At 43.3% G+C, this 22,400-nt stretch overlaps 1 protein-coding gene across 3 annotated transcripts in view; it reads right to left on the reverse strand.

Moving 5' to 3' along the window:
* The window catches only part of LOC129020611 (zinc finger protein 724), a 61,698-nt gene that overhangs the window by 23,322 nt on the left and 15,976 nt on the right, over positions 1–22,400 (reverse strand). For 2 of the 3 annotated variants that reach the window (XM_054465197.2, XM_054465192.2), the window contains exon 1: positions 14,970–15,476. The exons of the other annotated variant lie outside the window; for it this stretch is intronic. Coding sequence is in view for 1 of the 2 variants with exons in the window: in XM_054465192.2 (XP_054321167.2) it covers positions 14,970–14,972 (3 nt within the window). In the remaining variant the exon portion in view is untranslated. Of the gene's footprint in view, positions 1–14,969; positions 15,477–22,400 lie in introns of those variants that run through there. 3 annotated transcript variants of the gene reach the window in all.

Genomic DNA, 22,400 nt, shown 5'->3' on the forward strand with positions numbered 1-22,400 from the left:
CTGCAAGCACTGGTTTAATAGAAAATTTAAAAATTAAGATGCTAAAATACATACTTTATTTTTCCAATTTTATCTGCTTTTGGGTTTCAGAAAATTGTGAGCACCAGCTCTAAAAATGTAACAGACTCACCAGTCAAAACTTCCAATCAGTTCTGTGAGGCCAGACTTCAAGGTGGGGCCAGACCGAAATAAGAGGTAAAATAGCTGATTGCTACCCTGTGAAGTTTGTAGAAATCTAAAGTGACTGGAAGCCTGAGAGGAAAAGGCCCCTCTAGAGTAAAGTTTGGCTGGAACCGTATGTGTTCATATCACGTCTAGTAATTCTAGACAGTGTTTGTAAAATATAATTAAAAGAAAAAATTTCTCCAGCCCTAGAGAAACTCCAAAATGACAGAACATAAACTGTTTCATTACGCAATTAAACCAGAATGTGACATGCATCACAGTCAATCTTCTTAAGAGACTGCAAAGACAAAAAGACACTCCCATAATTAGTCCACAAGTAAAAGAATTTACAGCACCATGTAACACATGGTTCATCCTAAATTCACCTGGTAATGGGGGAGTTGATCCATGTATGCTAATTGGTTATAATCAATGACAAAATTAACTTTTCACATCCTCATGACAAGAGGTAATTTTGCAACTTAGGGAGTTATCTTTTTGGCTATTTACATTTTAAGCAATCAATGGCTCTGTACTCCCTGAGCACTAGGCTCTGCCTGCCCTTTCCTGATAACCAGTGTCCTTTCTTGACTCCTACCACAGGGCTCACAGCTGGCAGCTCACATCTTACACGAACCCCAACTGCCAGAGCAGCACTCCAGTCCCACATCAGGTAATGAAGCCTGAGCTGCAGGAGGAGAGCCTTCAGCCCTCCTGGCTGAAATTGCACCTTCACGATAATGGGAATGGGAGCAGTGTTTCAGCTTCAGTTTCTATTTATAATGGTGACATGAAAAAAATACTGCTGGATTTTCAGCATGAGTCCGCATAGAGATACCTCTAAGAGTTCTCCCTGTGACAGCCCACCTCATTCACAACACCATGGGATAGTAACAGAGCTTCTGAAACAGACACCCAAAACATTGGAGACAAAAATCGTTCTTCATCTTAGTAAAATTATATTGAGAGTAAAAAAGAAGAGCATCTTAAAAAAAACTCAGATTAGATATAAGATTGATCATGTTGGCCAGAAAATGTTCCCCTAAAATAAACGTCTCTCTAAACACCCAAACTGCACAGCTACTCTCAGTATGAGAAGCATGAGCATTATGAAGAAAGGGGACATATTCTCAGCAAAATTTTATAAAGTTTCTCTTTTATCTCTGCTGCTCTCTTGTCTCCGAGGCATTAAATGGGGGATTTATATTGGAATACATCTGACAATTTCCAACAGCTCCTTTTTATTTTTATTTTTATTTTTTGAGACAGAGTCTTGCTCTCTCACACATGCTGGAGTGCAGTGGTGTGACCTTAGCTCACTGCAATCTCCACCTTCCAAGTTTAAGCGATTCTCCTTCCTCAGTCTCCTGAGTAGCTAGAATTACAGGCACCCACCACCACCCCCAGCTAATTTTTGTATTTTTAGTAGAGACAGGGTTTCACCATATTAGCCAGGCTGGTCTCAAACTCCTGACCTCAAGTGATCTGTCCACCTTGGCCTCCCAAAGTGCTGGGATTACAGAGGTGAGCCACCACACCCAGCCTTCAACAACACTTTTTGATGAAGAATCAGAATCTGACTTTGTTTATATAGTAAAATATATTTGAGCTTACAACACAGCTAACTTAAAAGCTATTCTATTTCTTGCATGGTCACATCGCCCATCATGTTTATTTGTACTGTAATAGCAGTATTCAAGTTTAGTAAAATAAAAGATACTGAAATCATGCTTACCTATATCTATTGGGTAAATTAATATGCATGTCAGGCTAATACCTACTGTAACAATTTTGCAGAGAATTTTTTTGGATATTAGATATAAATATATAAGCATGAATAATTTTAATGTACTAGTAATAATGTAGAATTTTTAAAAATTTTCTGTAACCATAATTTAGTTATAACACTTTATATTTCAAAAGTATGACTAATATTAAAATGACTAAGACATTCATCCAAAATAAATATTGCGGTCTTATATTCATAATATTGTAGAAAATACCGTATAATTTAGACCGGGTGCAGTGGCTCATGCCTGTAACCCCAGCTACTCAGCCGAGATCACGCTACCGCACTCCAGCATGGGCAACAGAGCAAGACTCCGTCTTAAAAAAAAAAAAAAGGAAAATACTGTATAATTCACACGAATGCAAGTTGTCTACAAACACTACACATAACCATGCTAATTGTTTTGAAGTAGTAAATAGGAACCAAAGCATAACCACACACTCCACTGTTGAGTTTATACACTGAACTGTTCTTTCTTTTGCAGTATAAGTACTTCAGCCTGCAAATATTGGATAATTACACTGAATAATGTTTTTTGTCAAAGAAACTTCCTCTGCATCTTTTAGTCTTTATCATTCTGTATTGCTAAGTTTAATCCTATCTTTGTGCTCCACTTTTTGTGTGCTCTTAAAATGAGCTTTAATCTAAACAAATCTGTATCTACTTTAAGAGACTGAAAACAACAACAACCACCAAAAAAAAAACCTTGTAATCCCAGCACTTTGGGAGGCCGAGGTGGGCGGATCACGAGGTCAGGAGATGGAGATCATCCTGGCTAACACGGTGAACCCCATCTCTAGTAAAAATACAAAAAATTAGCCGGGAGTGGTGGCGGGCGCCTGTAGTACCAGCTACTTGGGAGGCTGAGGCAGGTGAATGGCGTGAACCCGGGAGGCGGAGCTTGCAGTGAGCCCAGATCACGCCATTGCACTCCAGCCTGGAAGCAAGACTCCGCCTCAAAAAACAAAAAACAAAAAAAACCTTTGCCAAAGCAAAAACACTGCAATGGTTCTGAGGTCCTAGATAAAGACATTCCTGAGTCAGAAAGAATGACAAAAGGTTTCTTTAGCTGTAAATATGATTTACGTATATTTCAAAAAAGCAGAGAATATCTACATATAACCAAAATGCTTCAATAAAGAGAGATGAACAAAATAACCTTTTTATAAGGTAAGAAAATAAAGACTCTTATTTCTAATTTATATTTTCTCCTATAACAGCCAAATCTCGACCAGGCATGGTAGTTCATGCCTGTAATCTCTGCACTCTACGAGGCCGAGGTAGTTAGATCACTTGAGGTCAGGAGACCAGCCTGGCCATCATGGCGAAACCCTGTCTCTACTAAAAATACAAAATTAGCCAGGCGTGGTGGAGTGTGCCTGTAATCCCAGCTACTCAGGAGGCTGAGGCAGGAGAATCGCTTGAACCTAGGAGGCAGAGGTTGCAGTGAGGTGAGATCGTGCCACTGCACTCCAGCCTGGGCATCAGAGTGAGACTCCATCTCATAAAACAAAAACAAAAACAGCTAAATCTCTGGACAGGTTCTTGATCTCTTGGACATCTGAATTTCAGTAGACTGTAGGTTCAGGCATCTAACGAGTAGCCTTGGGCACACTAGAGAAAAAAGCAGAAGAAAGAAAGGTGTTCTAAAAAAATCCATGAGTGCATATGAATAAAGCAAGTTCTTAGAGAGCTATGAAGAGAGTTGGATTCTGACACAATAATAGTGGGAGACTACAACACCCCACAGACACTGTTACATCATTGAAGCAAAAAAATTAACAAAGATATCAGGACCTAAACTCAACATTTGACCAAATAGTCCTAACTGACATCTATAGAACTGTCCAACTGAAATCAACATAGTATACATTCTTCTCATCACCACATGTCACATACTCTAAAATTGACCACACAATCAGAAATAAAACAATCCTCAGCAAATTCAATTTTCCCAAAGTCATACCAAACACACATTTAGGCCACAGCTTGGTAAAGATATAATTCAATACAAAGAAAACCAGTTCAAATTATCCAATGACATGGAAATTTAAAAACCTTCACCTGAATGACTTTTGGGTAAATAATAAAATTAAGCAGAAATCAGTAAGTTCCTTGAAACAAGAAGAACAAAGATACACAAACCAGAATCACTACAACACAGCCAAGGCACTGTTAAGAAGGAAATTTATAGCACTAACTACTCACATCAAAAACTCAGAAATCAATTTAAATACCTAACATCATAAATAAATGAATGAGGCCAGGTATGGTGGCTCACTCTGTAATCCCAACACTTTGGGAGGCCGAGGAAGGCGAATCACTTGAGTTCAGCCTGGGTGGTAAAACCCTGTCTCTACAAAAATTAGCCTGTCATGGGGGCACTCGCCTGTAATCTCAGCTACTCGGGGGGCCGAGGCAGGAGAATCCCTTGAACCCAGGAGGCAGAGGTTGCAGTGAGCCAAGATCGTTCCATTGTACTCCAGGCTAGGCAACACAGCCAGACTGTGTTTCAATCAATCAATAAAGCAAGAGAAAACCAACTCCCAAGCTACCAGAAGACAAGAAATAACCAAAATTAGATCTGAACTGAAGGAGATTTAGAAATGAAAAGTCATAGAAAATATCAAGTAATCCAGGAGTTAAATCTCTGAAAAAAATTAAGAAGACAAACCACTAGCAAGATTAGTGAAGAAAGAATAGAAGATCCAAATAAGCACAATTAAAAATGACAACAGCGGGCCAGGTGCCGTGACTAACGCCTGTAATCCTAGCACTTTGGAAGGCCAAGGAAGGTGGATCACCTGAGGTCAGGAGTTCGAGACCAACCAGCCTGGCCAACATGGTGAAACCCCATCTCTACTAAAAATACAAAAATTACCCAGGCGAGGTGGTGCATGCCTGTAGTCCCAGCTACCTGGGAGGCTGAGGCAAGACAATTACTTGAACACGGGAGGCGGAGGTTGCCTGGGCGACAGAGTGAGACTGTCAAAAAAAAGAGATAAAGACAAAACCCAAAAAGGATGAAAACTGAGAATGGCACTAAGGCCCAGAGTTTTGGTTGCACTCTGACCAAAAAAGGAGACAATTTTAAACAAAATTATTGGAAGACATTATTGTGGACTGAGCTTGTGCACTAGGTCCAAACAGACAAACCTAACCAAAATGGAGTCACTCATGCTTAAATGTGACATAATGGAACTGAACATTTAAGGAAAGTGGTAGATCCTAAAACAGGCCAGGTTTTGTCTGTCTTTTGTAAACAGCAGATTTAAGCACATAATTGCTTAAACCAGGAAGGCAAAGGCTGCAGTAATCTGAGATCATTCTACTGCACTCCAGCCTAGGTGACAGAGTGAGATTCCACCTTAAAAAAAAAAAAAAAATGGCAACAGAGGCCAAGCACAGTGGCTCATGCCTGTAATCCCAGCACTTTGGGAGGCCGAGGCAGGTGGATCACCTGAGGTCAGGAGTTCAAGACCAGCCTGACCAACATGGTGAAAACCTGTCTCTACTAAAAATACAAAAATTAGGCCAGGTGTGGTGGCATATGCCTATAATCCCAGCTACTTGAAAGGCTGAGGTAGGAAAATTGCTTAAACCCCAGAGGCAGAGGTTGCAGTGAGCCAAGATCACGCCAGTGCACTCCAGCCTGGACAACAGAGCAAGACTCCATCTCATCAAAAAAAAAAAAAAAAAAAAAAAAAAGACTACAGAGACATTACCTCTGACCCCACAAAAATACAAATAGCTATTGAAGTGTACTATAGACACCTGTATACACAAAAACTAGAAAATCTAAAGGAAATGGGTAAATTTCTAGACAAATAAATTCTCTCAAGACCAAACAAGTTGAAGCCCTAAATAGATCAATAACAAGCTCCAAAATTAAGTTAGTAGTACATAGGCTACCAACTAAAAAAACCCAAGACCAGAAAGTTCATATCTGAATTCTACCAAGTGTAAAAAGAAAAGCTGATATAATGCCTTCTAAAACTATTACAAAAAATTAAGAAGGGGACTTCTCCCCAGCTCATTATATAAGAGCATCATTCTGATACCAAAACCTGGCAGAGACAAAACAAAGAAGAAAACCTCAGGCTAATATCCTTGATAAACATTGCTGCAAAAATCCTCAACAAAATATGGGCAAACCAAATCCAGCAGAACATCAAAAAGCTAATCCACTATAATCAAGTAGGCTTTATCGCTGGAATGCAAGGTTGGTTCAACTTACAAAAAATCAATAAATCTGATTCATCACATAAACAGAACTAAAGAACCACAAAATTATCTCAATAGATGCAGAAAAAACTTTCAATAAAATGTAACATTGTTCATGTATAAAACCCTCAACAAACTAAGCATTGAACATACATACTTCAGAATAATGAGTTATCTATGACAAATCCAAAGCCAACATACTAAATGGACACAAGCTGGAAGCATTCCTTCTGAAAACTGGCACAAGATAAAGATGCCTTTTCTCACCACTCCTATTCAACAGAGAATTGGAAGTCCTGGCTACAGAAATCAGGCAAGAGAAAGAAATAAAATGCACCCAAACAGGAAGGGAGGAAATCAAACTATCCCTGTTTTCAGATGACATGATTCAGTATCTAGAAAACCCTATAGTCTTGGCAGAAATGCTCTATAAACTGACAACTTCTGCAAAGTTTCAAAATACAAAACAAAGGTGCAGAAGTAAGTAGCACCTCTATACATCAACATACAAGCCAAAATCCAAATCAAAAACACAATCACATTCAAAAATGCCACAAAAAGAATAAGGTATCTAGGAATACAGCTAACCAGGGAAGTAGAAGATCTCTATGACAACAATTACAAAACACTGCTCAGAGAAGTCAGAGATGACACAAACAAATACAAACTATTTTATGGTCATGGACAAAGAAGATCAGTATCATTAAAATGGCCATACTGACCAGGCATGATGACTCATGCCTGTAATCCCAGAACTCTGGGAGGCTGAGGCAGGCAGATTGCCTAAGCTCAGGAGTTTGAGACCAGTCAGGACAACATAAAGAAACCCAATTTCTACAAAAAAAACTAAAAGAAAAATTAGCTAGGCATGGTGGCGTGTGTCTGTAGTCCCAGATACCTGGGAGGCTGAGGTAGGAGGATTGTTTGATCCCAGAATGTTAAGGCTGCAGTGAGCCAAGATCATGCCACTGCACTCCAGCCTGGGTGACAGAATAAGACCCTGTCTCTTCATAAAATAAAATAGAAAAAAAATTTTTTTAAATGAAAATATAGGGCCGGGCGCTGTGGCTTACACCTGTAATCCCAGCACTTTGGGAGGCTGAGTCGGGTCGATCATGAGGTCAGGAGTTTGAGACCAGCCTGGCCAACATGGTGAACCCCCCCCACCCCACTAAAATACAAAAATTAGCCGGGCTTGGTGGCACATGCCTGTAATCCCAGCTACTTGGGAGGCTGAGGCAGGAGAATCACTTGAACCCAGAAGGCAGAGGTTGCAGTGAGCCAAGATCACACCATTGCACTCCAGCCTGGGTGACAGAGCGAGACTCCGTCTAAAAAAAAAAAAAAAAGTGATAATAATAATAATAATACAGGCCTGGCACGGTGGCTCACACCTATAATCCCAGCACTTTGGGAGGCTGAAGCAGGTGGATCATCTGAGGTCAGGAGTTCGAGACCAGCCTGACCAACATGATGAAACCCCAGCTCTACTAAAAATACAAAATTAGCCAGGTGTGGTGGCACATGCCTGTAATCTCAGCTACTCGGGAGGCTGAGGCAGGAGAATAGCTTGAACCTGGGAGGCGGAGGTTGCAGTGAGCCAAGATCGCGCCATTGCACTCCAGCCTGGGCAACAAGAGCGAAACTCCATCTCAAAAAAAAGAAAGAAAACATAATACGTAAATATCACGGAATACTGTATGACCATAAAAAAGGAACAAGATCATTTCATTTGCAGCCACATGGATGAAATTGAAGCCCATTATCCTTAGACAACTAATGCAGAAAGGCCAGCCATGGTGGCCCACACCTGTAATCCAAGTACTTTTGGAGGCCGAGGAGGGCAGCTTCCTTGAGGTCAGGAGCTCCAGACCAGCCTGGCCAATATGGTGAAACTCCATCTCTACCAAAAATACAAAAACTAGACAGGCGTGGTGGCTCGTGCCTGTAATCCCAGCTACTCAGGAGGCTGAGGCAGGAGAATCGCCTGGGAGGCAGAGGTTGCAGTGAGCTGAGATCGTGCCACTGCACTCCAGCCTGAGTGACAGAGCGAGAGTCCGTCTCAAAAAAAAAAAAAAAAAAAAAAGTAAACTGATGCAGAAAGGGAAAAACAAATGCACTATCTCATTTATAAGTAAGAGCTAAATAATAAGAACACATGGATGCAAAGAGGGGAAAAACAGACACAGGTCTAGTTGAGGTTGGCAGGACAAAGACCTGTTTGGGCCGGGCATAGTGGCTCATTCCTGTAATACCAGCACTTTTGGAGGCTGAGTTGGGCAGATCACCTGAGGTCAGGAGTTCGAGACCAGCCTGGCCAACATGGTGAAACCTCGTCTCTACTAAAAATATAAAAATTAGCCGGGCATGGTGGCAGGCACCTGTAATCCCAACTACTTGGGAGGCTGATGCAAGAGAATCACTTGAACCCAGGAGGCAGAGGCTGCAGTGAGCCGAGATCACACCATTGCACTCCAGCCTGGACAACAAAAGCGAAACTCCATCTCAAAAAAAAAAAAAAATTAAATTAAATAAATTTTAAAAAAATACCTGTCTGGTGCTATGCTTAGTACCTTGGTGAAAAAATAATCTACATCAAATTTTCATGACACAATTTTACCTATGTAATAAACCTGCATGTGTACCTCTGAACTAAAATTAAAAGTTGAAAGGAAAAAACTCGATGGGTGGGGTTAAGTGCAATATGTAAGCTGAAAGACTGGTTTGTGCTATTTATTTCTGGGTCCATGCAGGCACATGAGATTATGAACAAGTGGCCCAGAACCCTAAGTTGGTGGGGAAAACAGGTTGCTGCTGCAGATTCGGTGTCTGGGGAACGGGAATATGCCAGGAGACTCGTAGACACTTTTGAAGGATTTTTGCAAGAAATGCTAGAATCAAAAATGCTGTGGTGAAGTTCCTGAGGGTGGTGCCTTGTCCTGAGAGGGGTGTGGATGCATCAGTGTCTAGTGGGCATGATTGTGAGTCGGTGGGAATCCTGTGGTGGCAACTGTGGAAAGAGAAGGTCTGTCATCAGAGCTTCTTTCCTCTAAGTTTTCAGCCCTCTCTCACTCTAAGAGAAGACCTGGAATCAGAAAACAATGGGCAGTGTGACAGCCAGTACATAGCAGCAGAGCCTCCCATTCCCAAACACTCAGTTTTATTCCAGGCTAGACCTTTATGGTATTTTTATTCTGGCACAAAATCTACAGACTTTGCTGAACACCAAGCAACTCTCCAACACCAATTCTTTGTCTAACATTTAAATTCTGACACCACCCAGAGTCAGCACAGACCCTGATTCAGGGCTTGGTCTCAAAATATTGTTAACAGTTGCCAGTAACAAATCCCATGGACCCATCTATGCTTCTAAATTATGAGCCCATTATGAGCTCTGTTTAAAAATTCAGGACTCCCATAAACTTGCTCAAGTTCAATAACTTAATAGTGCTAGACACAGTACTCAGAAAAACACTGTAGTTATGTTGACCGGATTATTATAAAAGATACAACCCAGGAAAAGTCAAATGAAAGAAATGTGTAAGACAAAGAAAAGAGGTGGTGAAAGATGAAGCACATAGGTAATCCTGGTAAATGGCTATAATTAATAAAATTCTCCATCTTTTGTGTGCTCCAGAAACAGTTTATGGAAAGAAACACACATCCCATTATGACTTAGATGATGCACTCTTTTCTTACCTAACACATAGCCAGACATAGATTCTGCCCATTTTCTTCTTATTCTCTTAGAAAACTCAGCTGAATTTGTCTTCAGTGGTCAAAATAAAATACTACTTAATCAAACTTCAGTTTATCTCCTTCCCACAGCTCCTGAACTTTTGAGCTACCCTCAGTCTAAGCCAACATACGACCCCATTATATGCTCCTCCTAAGGACATGCTAAACATTCTCTGATTTAGCCAGGCGCGGTGGCTCACGCCTGTAATCCCAGGACTTTGGGAGTCCGAGGTGGGTGGATCATGAGGTCAGGAGATCGAGACCATCCTGGCTAATACGGAGAAACCCCATCTCTACTAAAAATACAAAAAATTAGCCGGGCGTGGTGGCGGGCGCCAGTAGTCCCAGCTACTCAGGAGGCTGAGGCAGGAGAATGGCGTGAACCCAGGAGGCGGAGCTTGCAGTGAGCGGAGATCGCGCCACTGCACTCCAGCCTGGGCGGCAGAGCAAGACTCCATCTCAAAAAAAAAAGAAAATTATCTGATTTAGAATCTGATGTTTTCACCCTCCATTTGCCATTCCCCTCCCATCTTGTTTCTCATCTTGGTTGCTCCTTCCGATGAAAAAAACCCACCCTTGTCTGCCTAATCTTTGAGATCCTTAAAGATCTTATAGTTGGTACTTCCTCCTGTTGCAATACTCCTTTGGAACTTAATTTTTTAATATAAATCTAACTTTATTTTTAAAAGTCTAGAAACGCCTCAAAGCAAGAACAACTTTATCTTCAGTAAGATCCTTTAGGTCCCGTTCCATCTTAACTGCATTTGTCTGTGGGTCCCCCCCCAGCATTCCAGGGCTCTATAGCTTCTCTTCAGATAAAAGGCTTCTTCCATGGCTGGAGTGAGCACGCTAGGAAATCTGCAGGGGAGGCTCCCCAGGAAGAACTAACTGGGCCTTTAATAACCTTTTGCAGGCTCAATATGAGCCTTTAGCTTGGAGTCACTGGGCTCAAGCTTTAATTTTCAAGTAGGAGTTATTCACTCAGGTTTTGAAACTTGGTGTTTGAAAAATTCGGTAAAATTACTCAAACACGGCGCTCATATAAAAGAAAAAAATTTAAGGTGCTTACATTTTATACCTCAACAAGAAAAGCAGAAGAATCTATTTCTTTCAGACAATAAATGTACTACTTTATTATCTCCATTATAAATCATGTAGTAAACAATTAGTCATATGGGGACACCTCTAGGAGGTACCAAGTTTTATCTTATAAAGTTTAGCATCGGCCGGGCGCAGTGGATCACATCTGTAATCCCAGCATTTTGGGAGGCTGAGGCGGGCAGATCACGAGGTCAGGAGTTCAAGAACAGCCTGGCTAACCTGGTGAAACCCCGTCTCTACTAAAAATACAAAAATTAGGTGGGCGTGGTGGGGTGCACCTGCAATCCCAGGTACGCTGGAGGCTGAGGGAGGAGAATTGCTTAAACTCGGAGTCAGAGGTTGCAGTGAGCCAAGATCGCACCATTGCACTCTAGCCTGGGCGACAGAGCAAGACTGTCTCAGGGAAAAAAAAAAATTAGCATTAAACTCATACATCAAGATTACAGGATATAGAACAGATATTCACTCTCAGAAATTTACCCTGCAATACGAGGAACTGATGTTTTTATGAATCTATGTAATTCAGCAATTATCTAGCACATTTTCTTGTGAAAATGTATTCATTTTCTACAGCCAAAATGGAAGAGAAATTTTCCTTATTCTTTTCCTTGATAGCTCTCTAAAAGCTAACGCTTGAAATTCTGTTTGAAAACACCCAGGCAAAAAAAACACACCTGAGAAGGCTGGGCACGGTGACTCATGCCTGTAATCCCGGCACTTTGGGAGATCAGGAGTTCAAGACCAGCCTGGCCAACATGGCGAAACCCCGTCTCTACTAAAAATACAAAAATTAGCCAGGCATGGTGGCATGCACCTGTAATCCCAGCTACTCAGGAGGCTGAGGAAGGAGAATCGCTTGAACCTGGGAGTCAGAGGCTGCAGTGAGCTGAGATCATGCCACCGCACTCCAGCCTTGGCAACAAAATGAGACTCCATTTCAAAAAATAAAAAACACACCTGAGAAAATTTCTAAACTCACACTGGGGAAAAAAAAAGTAAATGAGAATTTTTAACAATGGAATATATGATTAGGTATTTTTTGAAACCTGCCTATTTTATGTTTTTGTAAATATTTTCTCACCTTTCAAACTCTACTAATAAAATACAATTTACAGTTTAAAAGAGTCAATATAAGTGAACAAATCTTTTCAAGGTGACAAAACAAAGGAGTGGCAGTGCTGATTAGAAAACAGATGTGTCTGACTCATGTGTCAAGTCAGGCCATCCAATCCCTGGAGAGATTTTCCCACGCCATCCTGTTCACTTAAGTGCCCAATGACCACTCTCTCAGGAGACTCTGCATTACGCCCCAATGAGTGCCCCAAGTGCATTTTACTTGGCAAGTTCTTGTACTGTCTCACTGAGGTGAGGTTTTTTTCTGTCTTTGGGGATACAATTTTTTTTTCACAAATCTTAGAGAATCCAGGTGGCAGAAATCATTTCTGATTTCCCCTCAATACCAGCGTCTGATCGCTGACCAGTAATATGTCTCCAAGAAATGGAAAATGGCTTGGATAAAAACAATCTTAATGTCTCAAGGGGTTAGCTTTTCAAAGGAAGAATACACCAGGAGATCCCTCTAAGCCCCGGGGCATTCACCTTCTTCTTGAGGCTACACTCCATACCTCAGCTTGTTCTATAAGAGAAAATGACCCAAGAGCTGATATTAACTCCAGCAGACAGACATGGTGGGTATCTTGGTTTATTCAGATAGTACAGGACCAGGAAAAAACTAAAGGGTAGGACACATCACCCCATAAAGTTTACAAAAAACACTGACCCCCAAAACATTATGATCTCTGTGCTTAGGGAAGATAAAAGAAAAAAAGGCAGAGATATTTTTTACAATACAGTGTCAGGGGATTACTCTTTGCTTTCCTCTCATGGAAAATATTTAAAAACAGAAAACAAATTTTTTAAATGTTTTCAATGTGTTGTTGGTAAATAATTAAAATACAGTATGAAAAATGTACACTAAAGGACAAATAGTTGATAATGTGAATTAGGGAGGGAAAGTTGACAGTTCCTTGAAGCAAAGTACTAAATTTTCAGTTCTCGAGATTGTCAGAACTGGAAATTTAGTATGTATTTTTACTTCAAGCCAGAGTTAGGCTGGAGGTAAGGAGAACTGGGGGATACTCGGGAGACCCTGCTTGGAACACGTAAAAAAATGCAAGGGAAAATCAGTCTTCTGTGGAGTGTGAAAATAGTTAAGTGCCAGGCAATTAGTCTGAGGTGGAAATCTAGGCCCTGGATTCCTGCTTTGAAAAAAAAATCTAACTCAAATGCATTTTTTTTTTTTTTTGTAAATTACTACATTAGAGGAAACAAAATTCAGGCTTAACCAACTATAAACTGTCAATTAAGCTCCAATTACATAACCAGGAAATTTGTACGCTCAAGGTGGAAATTAAGAAACTGAGGCAGGGAGCGCTGGCTCATGCCTGTAATCCTACCACTTAGGGAGGCTGAGGCCGGTGGATCACCTGAGGTCAGGAGGTCGAGACCAGCCTGGCCAACATATTGAAACTCCGTCTCTACTAAAAATACAAAAATTAGCCGGGCATGGTGGTGGGCGCCTGTAATCCCAGCTACTCGGGAGGCTGAGGCAGGAGAATCGCTTGAATCTGGGAGGTGGAGGTTGCAGATCGTGCCACTGCACTCCAGCTTGGGCGTCAGTGCAGGACTCCGTCTCAAAAAAACAAACAAACAAACAAAAAAACTAAGAAAACGAAAAGAGGAGAGAAACAAACAAAGACAGGAAGACAAAAAGAATACAACTGTACCTAACCAATTATTGAATTTGGGATTTTTCCATCATGCACCTTATAAAAGTCCTTCAAGCCCCTCTTATAAACCAAAAACTACAACCCATAGGGGTGCTCTAAAATTTTTGAACCATTCTTTGATGAAATTATTTAATATTTTTGCGGAGACTGCCATTTTTTTTTTTTTTTTTTTTTTTTTTGAGACAGAGTCTTCTTACTCTGTCGCCCAGGCTGGAGTGCAGTGGCGCGATCTTGGCTCACTGCAACCTCCTCCCGGGTTCAAGCGATTGTCCCGCCTCAGCCTCCCGAGTGGCTGGGATTACAAGCATGCGCCACTATGCCCGGCTTTTTTTTTTTTTTTTGAGACGGAGTCAAGCTCTGTCACCCAAGCTGGAGAGCAAATGGTGTGATCTCGGCTCACTGCAACCTCCGCCTCCCGGGTTCAAGCGATTTTCCTGCGTCAGCCTCCTGAATAGCTGGAGTTGCGCCACCACGACCGGCTAATTTTCTGTATTTCTAAGCAGAAACGGGGGTTTCACCATGTTGGTCAGGCTGGTCTCGAACTCCTGACCTCGTGATCCGCCCGCCTCGGCCTCCCAAAGTGCTAGGATTATAGGCGTAGGCCACTGCGCCAGACTAATTTTTATATTTAGACTAATTAGTAGAGACGGGGTTTCGCCATGTTGGCCAGGCTGGTCTCGAACTCCTGGCCTCGGGTGATCCGCCCGCCTCGGCCTCTCAAAGTGCTGGGATTACAGGCGTGAATCAACGCGCCCGGCCTACCATAAATTTTTAATAGGGGGAAAGATGAACTGGAAACGCAGTGGACTAAAGCCCTTCCCATTCATGAACCAGCTCCCCGAGTCAGGATTCTCCCGACTATCCTCCCGTGGTCCCTGCACAATCTGGGAGAGACGCTGAGCTGCGGGAGCAGAGCTACCCCGAAAGGGCTCCAGGTCAGGGCACAGTCACTGCGCAGGGAAGAGACAAGACGCCCAGGGGCCGGCTGTCAGCGAAGCCGCCATCTTATGGCTTAAGGGGACTGAGGCCCAGCTGGGCAAGGAGAACTCAGGGCGCAGTTTGTGGAGATGACTGCGGGGAGGCCCGAGTCCGCCACAGCCACTTCCCACCGGTTTCAACCAGCCCCTCCCTCTCTCTCCGGATGTCGGAGCCGCCACTCTCACCATTTCTAGGCTTCCAGGGGGGCCCTGGCGTCTTAGCTGTGGATCTCCCAATACTTGCAGGTCACAGGGCCACAGAGGCTGGGCCTCTAGGAACAGGGGACACAGAGCAGGGAAGAAGAGACCAGGAGCTCCAGCTGCAGCGAGAGACAAAGGCCCCGCCAAATCCCGGAAGCCGCCCTGTCCGCTCCAGCTGCGTGCCTGATTGGACAGTCCCCAGCTCAGCGTCCCTGATTGGAAAACATCTAAGGCCCGGCCCCTTCAGGCCTTAAGTGACAGAAGACCTGACCAAATACTGGACTGAATGAAGAAAGAGTGACAGCCTAAGCTGCAGCCTTTTCAGGCAGGGCTTCCTCCCTGAGCTGAGCCCACCCCGGAGGGTATTTGCATTTAACCTCGTGTATGAGGTTTCATGTATTTATAAATAACATACTATATGGCTATTCACAAATGAAAAATATATAATAACAATAATTTTAAAATTTCAGTTTTTATGATCTTCCTGGCTTCTGGCATTTGAGCAAGAAGCCTGAGATTTTTTTAAAAAGGCAATCCTCTGAAATAAAATATAAGCCACATGTGAATTTTGAATTTTCTAGTAGCCAACTTTAAAAAGAAACAAGAAAAAGGTGGAGCTGATTGTAACAATTTACCCAATATATCCAAAATATTATCAGTTTAATATGTGAGCAATAAGTAATGATATATATATATATAAAACTAAATCTTTGAAACTAACTTTACCTTTCCAGCACATCGCAGTTTAGACCAGCGACATTCCAGGCACCCAGAAGCCACACGTGGCCAATAGCTGCCATGTTGAAGTGCAGCTGCGATGTCAGCTGAGTGAAGGGCCTGGACATCAGAGGTGGAGGAAAAGCCTCTTCCTACCAATATCTCTCCTCAGTTCCAGGGTGGAACAGATAGTGGTCATAAAAGAGCAGAAGGCAGCAAGAATAAAATAACCACACATAGACCACTGCTGGCCACCTGTTGACTACTTTCCTTCCAGATTAGACAGTGAACAAAAAGTGATGGGGCGACAGGAGAAGTAAACTCTATGTCTTCATATCTGTCCAGTCTTTTTTGAGACAGAGTTTCACTCTTGTTGCCCAGGCTGGAGTGCAATGGCAGGATCTTGGCTCACCACAACCTCCACCTCCCGGGTCCAAGCAGTTCTCCTACCTCAGCCTCCCAAGTAGCTGGGATCACAGGCATGCGCCACCACGCCCAGCTAATCTTTTGTATTTTTATTAGAGACAGGGTTTCTCCATGTTGCTCAGGCTGGTCTCAAACTCCCGACTTCAGGTGATCTGCCCGCCCCCCACCTCCCAAAGTGCTGGAATTACAGACGTGAGCCACCACACCCGGCCTTTTTTTTTTTTGAGACAGACTTGCTCTGTCGCCCAGGCTGCAGTGCAGTGGCACGATCTCGGCTCACTGCAACTTCCACCTCCTGGGTTCAAGCAATTCCCTGCCTCAGTCTCCTGAGTAGCTGAGATTACAGGCGCCCACCACCACGCCAGGCTAATTTTTGTATTTTTAGTAGAGACAGAGTTTCACCATCTTGGCCAGGCTGGTCTTGAACTCCTGATCTCATGATCCACCCGCCTCGGCCTCCCAAAGTGCTGGGATTACAGGCGTGAGCCCAGCCTTGTCCACAGTGTTGACCTCCAATGTTTATATATGAAGAAAACAGATTAAAGGCAAACTTATTTTGCTATTTGACCTTGGCCCTAATGGTCAGGCTGTGGTTATCTGTTTTATTTTGTGGTGTGGGGGGGTCTGTGTAAGTACAAATCACATGCATAAATGTCTACGTGTATTTCTGCATTACTCACCATTATCTTACAAGACATCCAACTTTATTTCTTTTTATTTATTTATTTTTGAGATGGAGTCTCACTCTGTCACCCAGGCAGCGCAATGCGACCTTGGCTCACTGCAACCTCCACCTCCTGGGTTCAAGCTATTCTCCTACTTCTGCCTCCCCAGTAGCTGGGATTACAGGCACGTTTCACCACGCCCGGCTAATTTTGTAGAGACAGTGTTTCACTGTGTTAACCAGGATGGTCTCCATCTCCTGACCTCCTGATCTGCCCACCTTGGCCTCCCAAAGTGAGCCACCGCACCCGGCTAAGACATCCAACTTTAAATCAGAAATAAAAAATTAGAGGCTGGGCGCGGTGGTTCAGGCTTGTAATCCCAGCACTTTGGGAGGCGAGGCGGGTGGCTTATGAGGTCAGGAGATTGAGACCATCCTGGCTAACACGACGAAACCCCGTCTCTACTAAAAGTACAAAAAATTATCCGGGCGTGGTGGCGGGCGCCTGTAGTCCCAGCTATTCGGGAGGCTGAAGCAGGAGAATGGCGTGAACCCAGTAGGCGGAGCTTGCAGTGAGCCGAGATGGCGCCACTGCACTCCAGCCTGGGCAAGAGTGTTAGACTCCATCTCAAAAAAAACCAAAAAGGTTTGTGACTTACGTATAATCTTTAATAAATAAGGCTACTTGAAAATTATTGGTAAAATAGTATCAGCAATGTCTTAAATATTGTTAGCATTTTGTTAACTTTTTTTTTTTTTTTTGAGATGGAGTCTCACTCCATCGCTCAGGCTGGAGTGCAGTGGCGCGATCTTGGCTCATTGCAACCTCCGCCTCCCGGGTTCAAGCAGTTCTCTGCCTCAGCCTCCCGAGTAGCTGGGATTTACAGGCGCCTGCCATCATGCCTGGCTAATTTTTGTATTTTTAGTAGAGATGGAGTTTCACCATCTTGGCCAGGCTGGTTTTCAACTCCCGACCTTGTGATCCACCCGCCTCGGAATCCCAAAGTGCTGGGATTATAGGTGTGAGCCACTGCGTCTGGCAACATTTTTTTAATCAAGGGGTTTTTGGCCAGGCTCAGTGGCTCATGCCTATAATCCCAGCACTTTGGGAGGCCAAGGCAGGTGGATCATTTAAGTCAGGAGTTTGAAACCAGCCTGGACAACATGATGAAACCCTATCTCTACTAAAAATACCAAAAGTTGGCCAGGTACCGTTGCGCATGACTGTAATCCCAGCTACTCAGGAAGCTGAGGGAGGAGAATGGCTTTAATCCAGGAAGCAGAGGTTGCAGTGAGCCGAGATTGCACCACTGTACTCTACCCTGGCTGACAGAGTGAGATTCCATCTCAAAAAAAAAAAAAAAAAAAAAAAAAATCAAGTGGTTTTATGATTATTCCTGCAAGAATACTAGAAGATTTGCCCTAAGGGTTATAAATGATAAAGCCCAGCACATGGCAGAATAATCTTTGCTTGCGTATGCTTATAAAATATTGTTGGCTTAATGAAAACAGCTAAATTGTGCACTTTTGGTATAAACTTAAAATTAACCCTTTTGTTTAATTTTTTTTGAGAATGGTATGAGGTTACAGATTGGTTTAAGAGTGTGCCCTTTCTTAAGGATGATATGCATGGAAAGGCCAAAAGCAATTTCAGGATACCAAAAAAACTTCCCCTAATTGGTACTTTAACTAGTGAGGCTGGGATGGAAGAGCTTTTCATGGATATTCCCCTTTATTTAACAATTTATTTAGTTGAATCAAATAAGGTACTCTTTACTTTTACAAAGCCTGGATGGCTTCTCTACCATCCAAGGAGGTAAGAAGTCAAGCTGAGAGTTTTTTTTGTTTTTGTGTTTTGAGATGGAATCTTGCTCTGTCACCCAGGCTGGAGTGCAGTTGCTTGACCTCGCCTTACTGCAGCCTCCGCCTCCCAGGTTCCAGCGATTCTCTTGCCTCAGCCTCCTGAGTAGCTGGGATTACAGGTGCTCACCTCCACACCCAGCTAATTTGTGTATTTTTAGTAGGGATGGGGTTTCACCATTTTGGCTGGGCTCGTCTTGAACTCCTGACCTTAGGTGTGATCTGCCTCCCAAAGTGTTGTGATTACAGGCATGAGCCACCACGCCCGGCCAGCTGAGTTTTAATCCTCTATTACACAATTGGTTTCTCTGGCAAACAACCCTGGTCCTGAGGCTGTCCAGAAGCCTCCAGCCAGAAGTCATCTCATTAAGATACAAAAGATGCTTCTCTTTTCAGACATTCTAAAGATTTTAGGGGCTGCATACAAAGAAACTGAGACAAACAAAGTACTGACATTGATAAGAGCCTCCGGACCTGGCTCAGCTCTGCCAGTCTCTGGAAAGCTTTGCTTTACCCACCTTCTTTTAATTAGAACCTACCCCCAATAACCCTGTGGACATTCTTTATAGCAGCAGCATGTTCTGGCATTTCACATCTTTGATGTAATCTTGGTGTTTGTTGTTTACTTCATTATACTTTTGTTCCGGGGAGCTATGTCTTGTTTACACTATATTCCCAGTGCCAATCACAGGGCTCAGCCCGTGGCAGGCGCTCAATGAATAGTTGTTTAATCAATGCACAATGGCATTGTCTGTAAAAGGGAAGCAAGAAGGAGTAGGTCAGAGCACACTTTAGCTCAGCCACTTCCTATCTGGTTGACTTTCGGCAAGTTCCTGAATTTTTTCTTCTTTCAGTCACCTTGTCTGTGACACGAGGAATCATTAAACTTACCTACAGAGTTTTTGCTGATGAAGATTTAATAAGCAAAAATATCTAAGCGGCTTTGAAACACTGGCTGGCATGGCAAGAGTGCTCCACACATCAACTGTGTTGACTAAGGGTCAAACTCTTTAAAATATTTGAAGAAATTTACTGAGTCAAATATGAGTGACCATGCCCCATGACACAGCCCTCAGAAGGTCCTGAGGACATGTGGCAAAGGTGTTCTTCAAAGTGTTCATTATTAAGGCATCCATTTCCCATTACTTCAATGCACTTTGCTAAACAATGCATTATTTCTGAGAGGATGTCTGAATCTGTTTCTGTACCAATGGTCTTAATTAGAACATCACATAAATTGCCACATCTGTGTGAGATACTCAGGACCACGGACTCTCACACACTCCAGGAGAAAAGGCATGGATTCTGCTGCTGCCCCTCCAACACCATTGTGGAAACAAAATTTCAGTAAAGGGACCACCAGTCTGACAACCTGCTTGGTGTACTCAACAAAGCACAGTCAAATCAGCTATGTGCTGCAAAAGGTCACAATTCTTTTTTTTTTTTTTTTTTTTTTTGAGATGGAGTCTCCCTGTCACCCAGGCTGGAGTGCAGTGGCGCAATCTTGGCTCACTGCAATCTCCACCTACCTGGTTCAAGCGATTCTCCTGCCTCAGCCTCGTGGGTGGCTGGAACTACAGGCGCCTGCCACCACGCCCACCTAATTTTTGTGTTTTAAGACGGGGTTTCACCACATTGGCCAGGCTGGTCTCGAACTCCTGACCTCAGGTATCCACTCGCCTCAGCCTCCCTAAGTGCTATGATTACAGGTTTGAGCCACCGCGCCTGGCCAAGGTCACAATTCTTCCTGTGAGTAGAGACCAGGTGACAGAAGAAAATCACATCACCTGTGTGAGTGATGCAAAGACAATGTCCTCTGGTGCCAGGACCCAGGCATAAAAGTTACATCACCTGGATGTTGGACCCAGCAATATGTCACAATGGCCCAAGTGGGCAGAGACAGAAGAGTCAGATAATGTGAGTGCAGGGCCCAGCAATGTCACAAAGTCTCCTGCAGGCAAAACCTAAAAGAAGAGAAAAGTGCTGGACATAGCAATATGCTACAATGTTCCTGTAAGCAGGGACCAGGCAGAAGAAGAGAGTCACATCACCTAGATGCTGGGCCTAGTAATATGTCAACTATCTTTTCTGTAATAAAGACCCAAGCAGGAGAAACACATAACCTGGCTGCTGGCCACAGAAATGTGCCACAATTTTCCCTGTAAGCAGGGTGCAGGCAAAAGAGGAGAGTCACATCTCCTAGGTAATAACTGTGACATACCTGTGCAGAGGTATGTCACAATGCCCCCTTCAGGAAGGGGCCAGGTAGGGGACTCCCATCCCTTAGGTGTTGAGCCCAGTGTCACATTTGGGTATGTCACAATACCCAAAATATATGGGGCCTAAGAAAAAGAAGAGAGTCACATCACCAAGATGCTAGGCCAATGATATGTCACAATTTCCCTGTGAGCAGAGACCAGGCAGGAGAAGAGTAACATCACCATGGTTATGGGCATTCAGTTATGTCACAAAGCCCCCTGTAGTCAGGGCCCAGGAAAATAATGTTACATCACTTGGGTGTTGAGCCCAGCAATATGTAATGATGTCTAATGTGACACATTGTGCTGCAATATGGCACAACATGCAGGACACAGGTTGGAGAGTCACATAACATGGGTACAGGATCCAGCAATATTTGACAATACCCAAAATTTGTGGTGTCCAAAAAGAAGAGTCACATCACTGAGATGCTGGGTCCAGTGACACATCACAATCTTCACTTTGGGTTGAACCAAGGCAGGAGTGTCAAACCACTCAGGTGCATAACAGACATATGTCACAATCACACCTGCAGGAAGGTCCAGTAATTAAAAATCCTGCACATGTCCCAGTTCTAGGTATCAGATTATGTTGGGTCTAAGTATGCTAATGACAATCTCACCAACTGGATCTGTGCATGAGAGCTGAGAGCCTTCATCCCTTCCATGAACTGTTTGGCCCTAAGCCCAGGTAGGAGAGTCAACATGTCCCCCAGCCAATTAGGGACATGTTGACTATCCTACCTAGGCTTAGACAGGTAGAATTCTCACCTGCCTATGAACTGGATTTAGAAATAAGTCATTATTTCAACTCTAGCCAGATGTTCACATATGACAGTCACAATTTTAACTGTAGACTGTGTATGTGTATGAGATTCAGGGCCTCACCAGTGGGCTCTGTCCATGTGTGAGGGTGACAATTCTAACAGTTGGTGGGGAGTGTATATGAGAAACAATCTCACCTGTATGCTGAACCCTGTAATGACACTCTCTGTACCACAAGAGATTTATATAGTATGTAAGAAAGTGGCAATTCTTTATGACCTTTGTACAAGGAGACCCAGAATCACATTCATGACTCTAGGCCTAGCTGTAAGAGACAGCATCTTGGGCTGGGCACAGTGGTTCATGCCTGTAATCCCAGCACTTTGGGAGGCCGAGGTGGGCAGATCACCTGAGGTCGGGAGTTCGAGACCAGCCTAACCAACATAGAGAAACCCCATCTCTACTAAAAATACAAAATTAGCTGGGCCTGGTGGCACATGCCTGTAATCCCAGCTACGTGGGAGGCTGAGGCAGGAGAATTGCTTGAACCTGGGAGGCAGAGGTTGTGGTGGGCAGAGATCATGCCATTGCACTGCAGCCTGGGTAACAAGAACGAAACTGTCTCAAAAAAAAAAAAAAAAAGAGAGCGAGAGCGAGAGAGAGAGAGCATCTCTCCTATTAAATAGTGTGAGGTATGAGATTAATCATTGCATCTGTGATCTAGGT

Source organism: Pongo pygmaeus, chromosome 20, assembly GCF_028885625.2.
Source record: "Pongo pygmaeus isolate AG05252 chromosome 20, NHGRI_mPonPyg2-v2.0_pri, whole genome shotgun sequence".
NCBI classification, from domain to species: domain Eukaryota; kingdom Metazoa; phylum Chordata; class Mammalia; order Primates; family Hominidae; genus Pongo; species Pongo pygmaeus.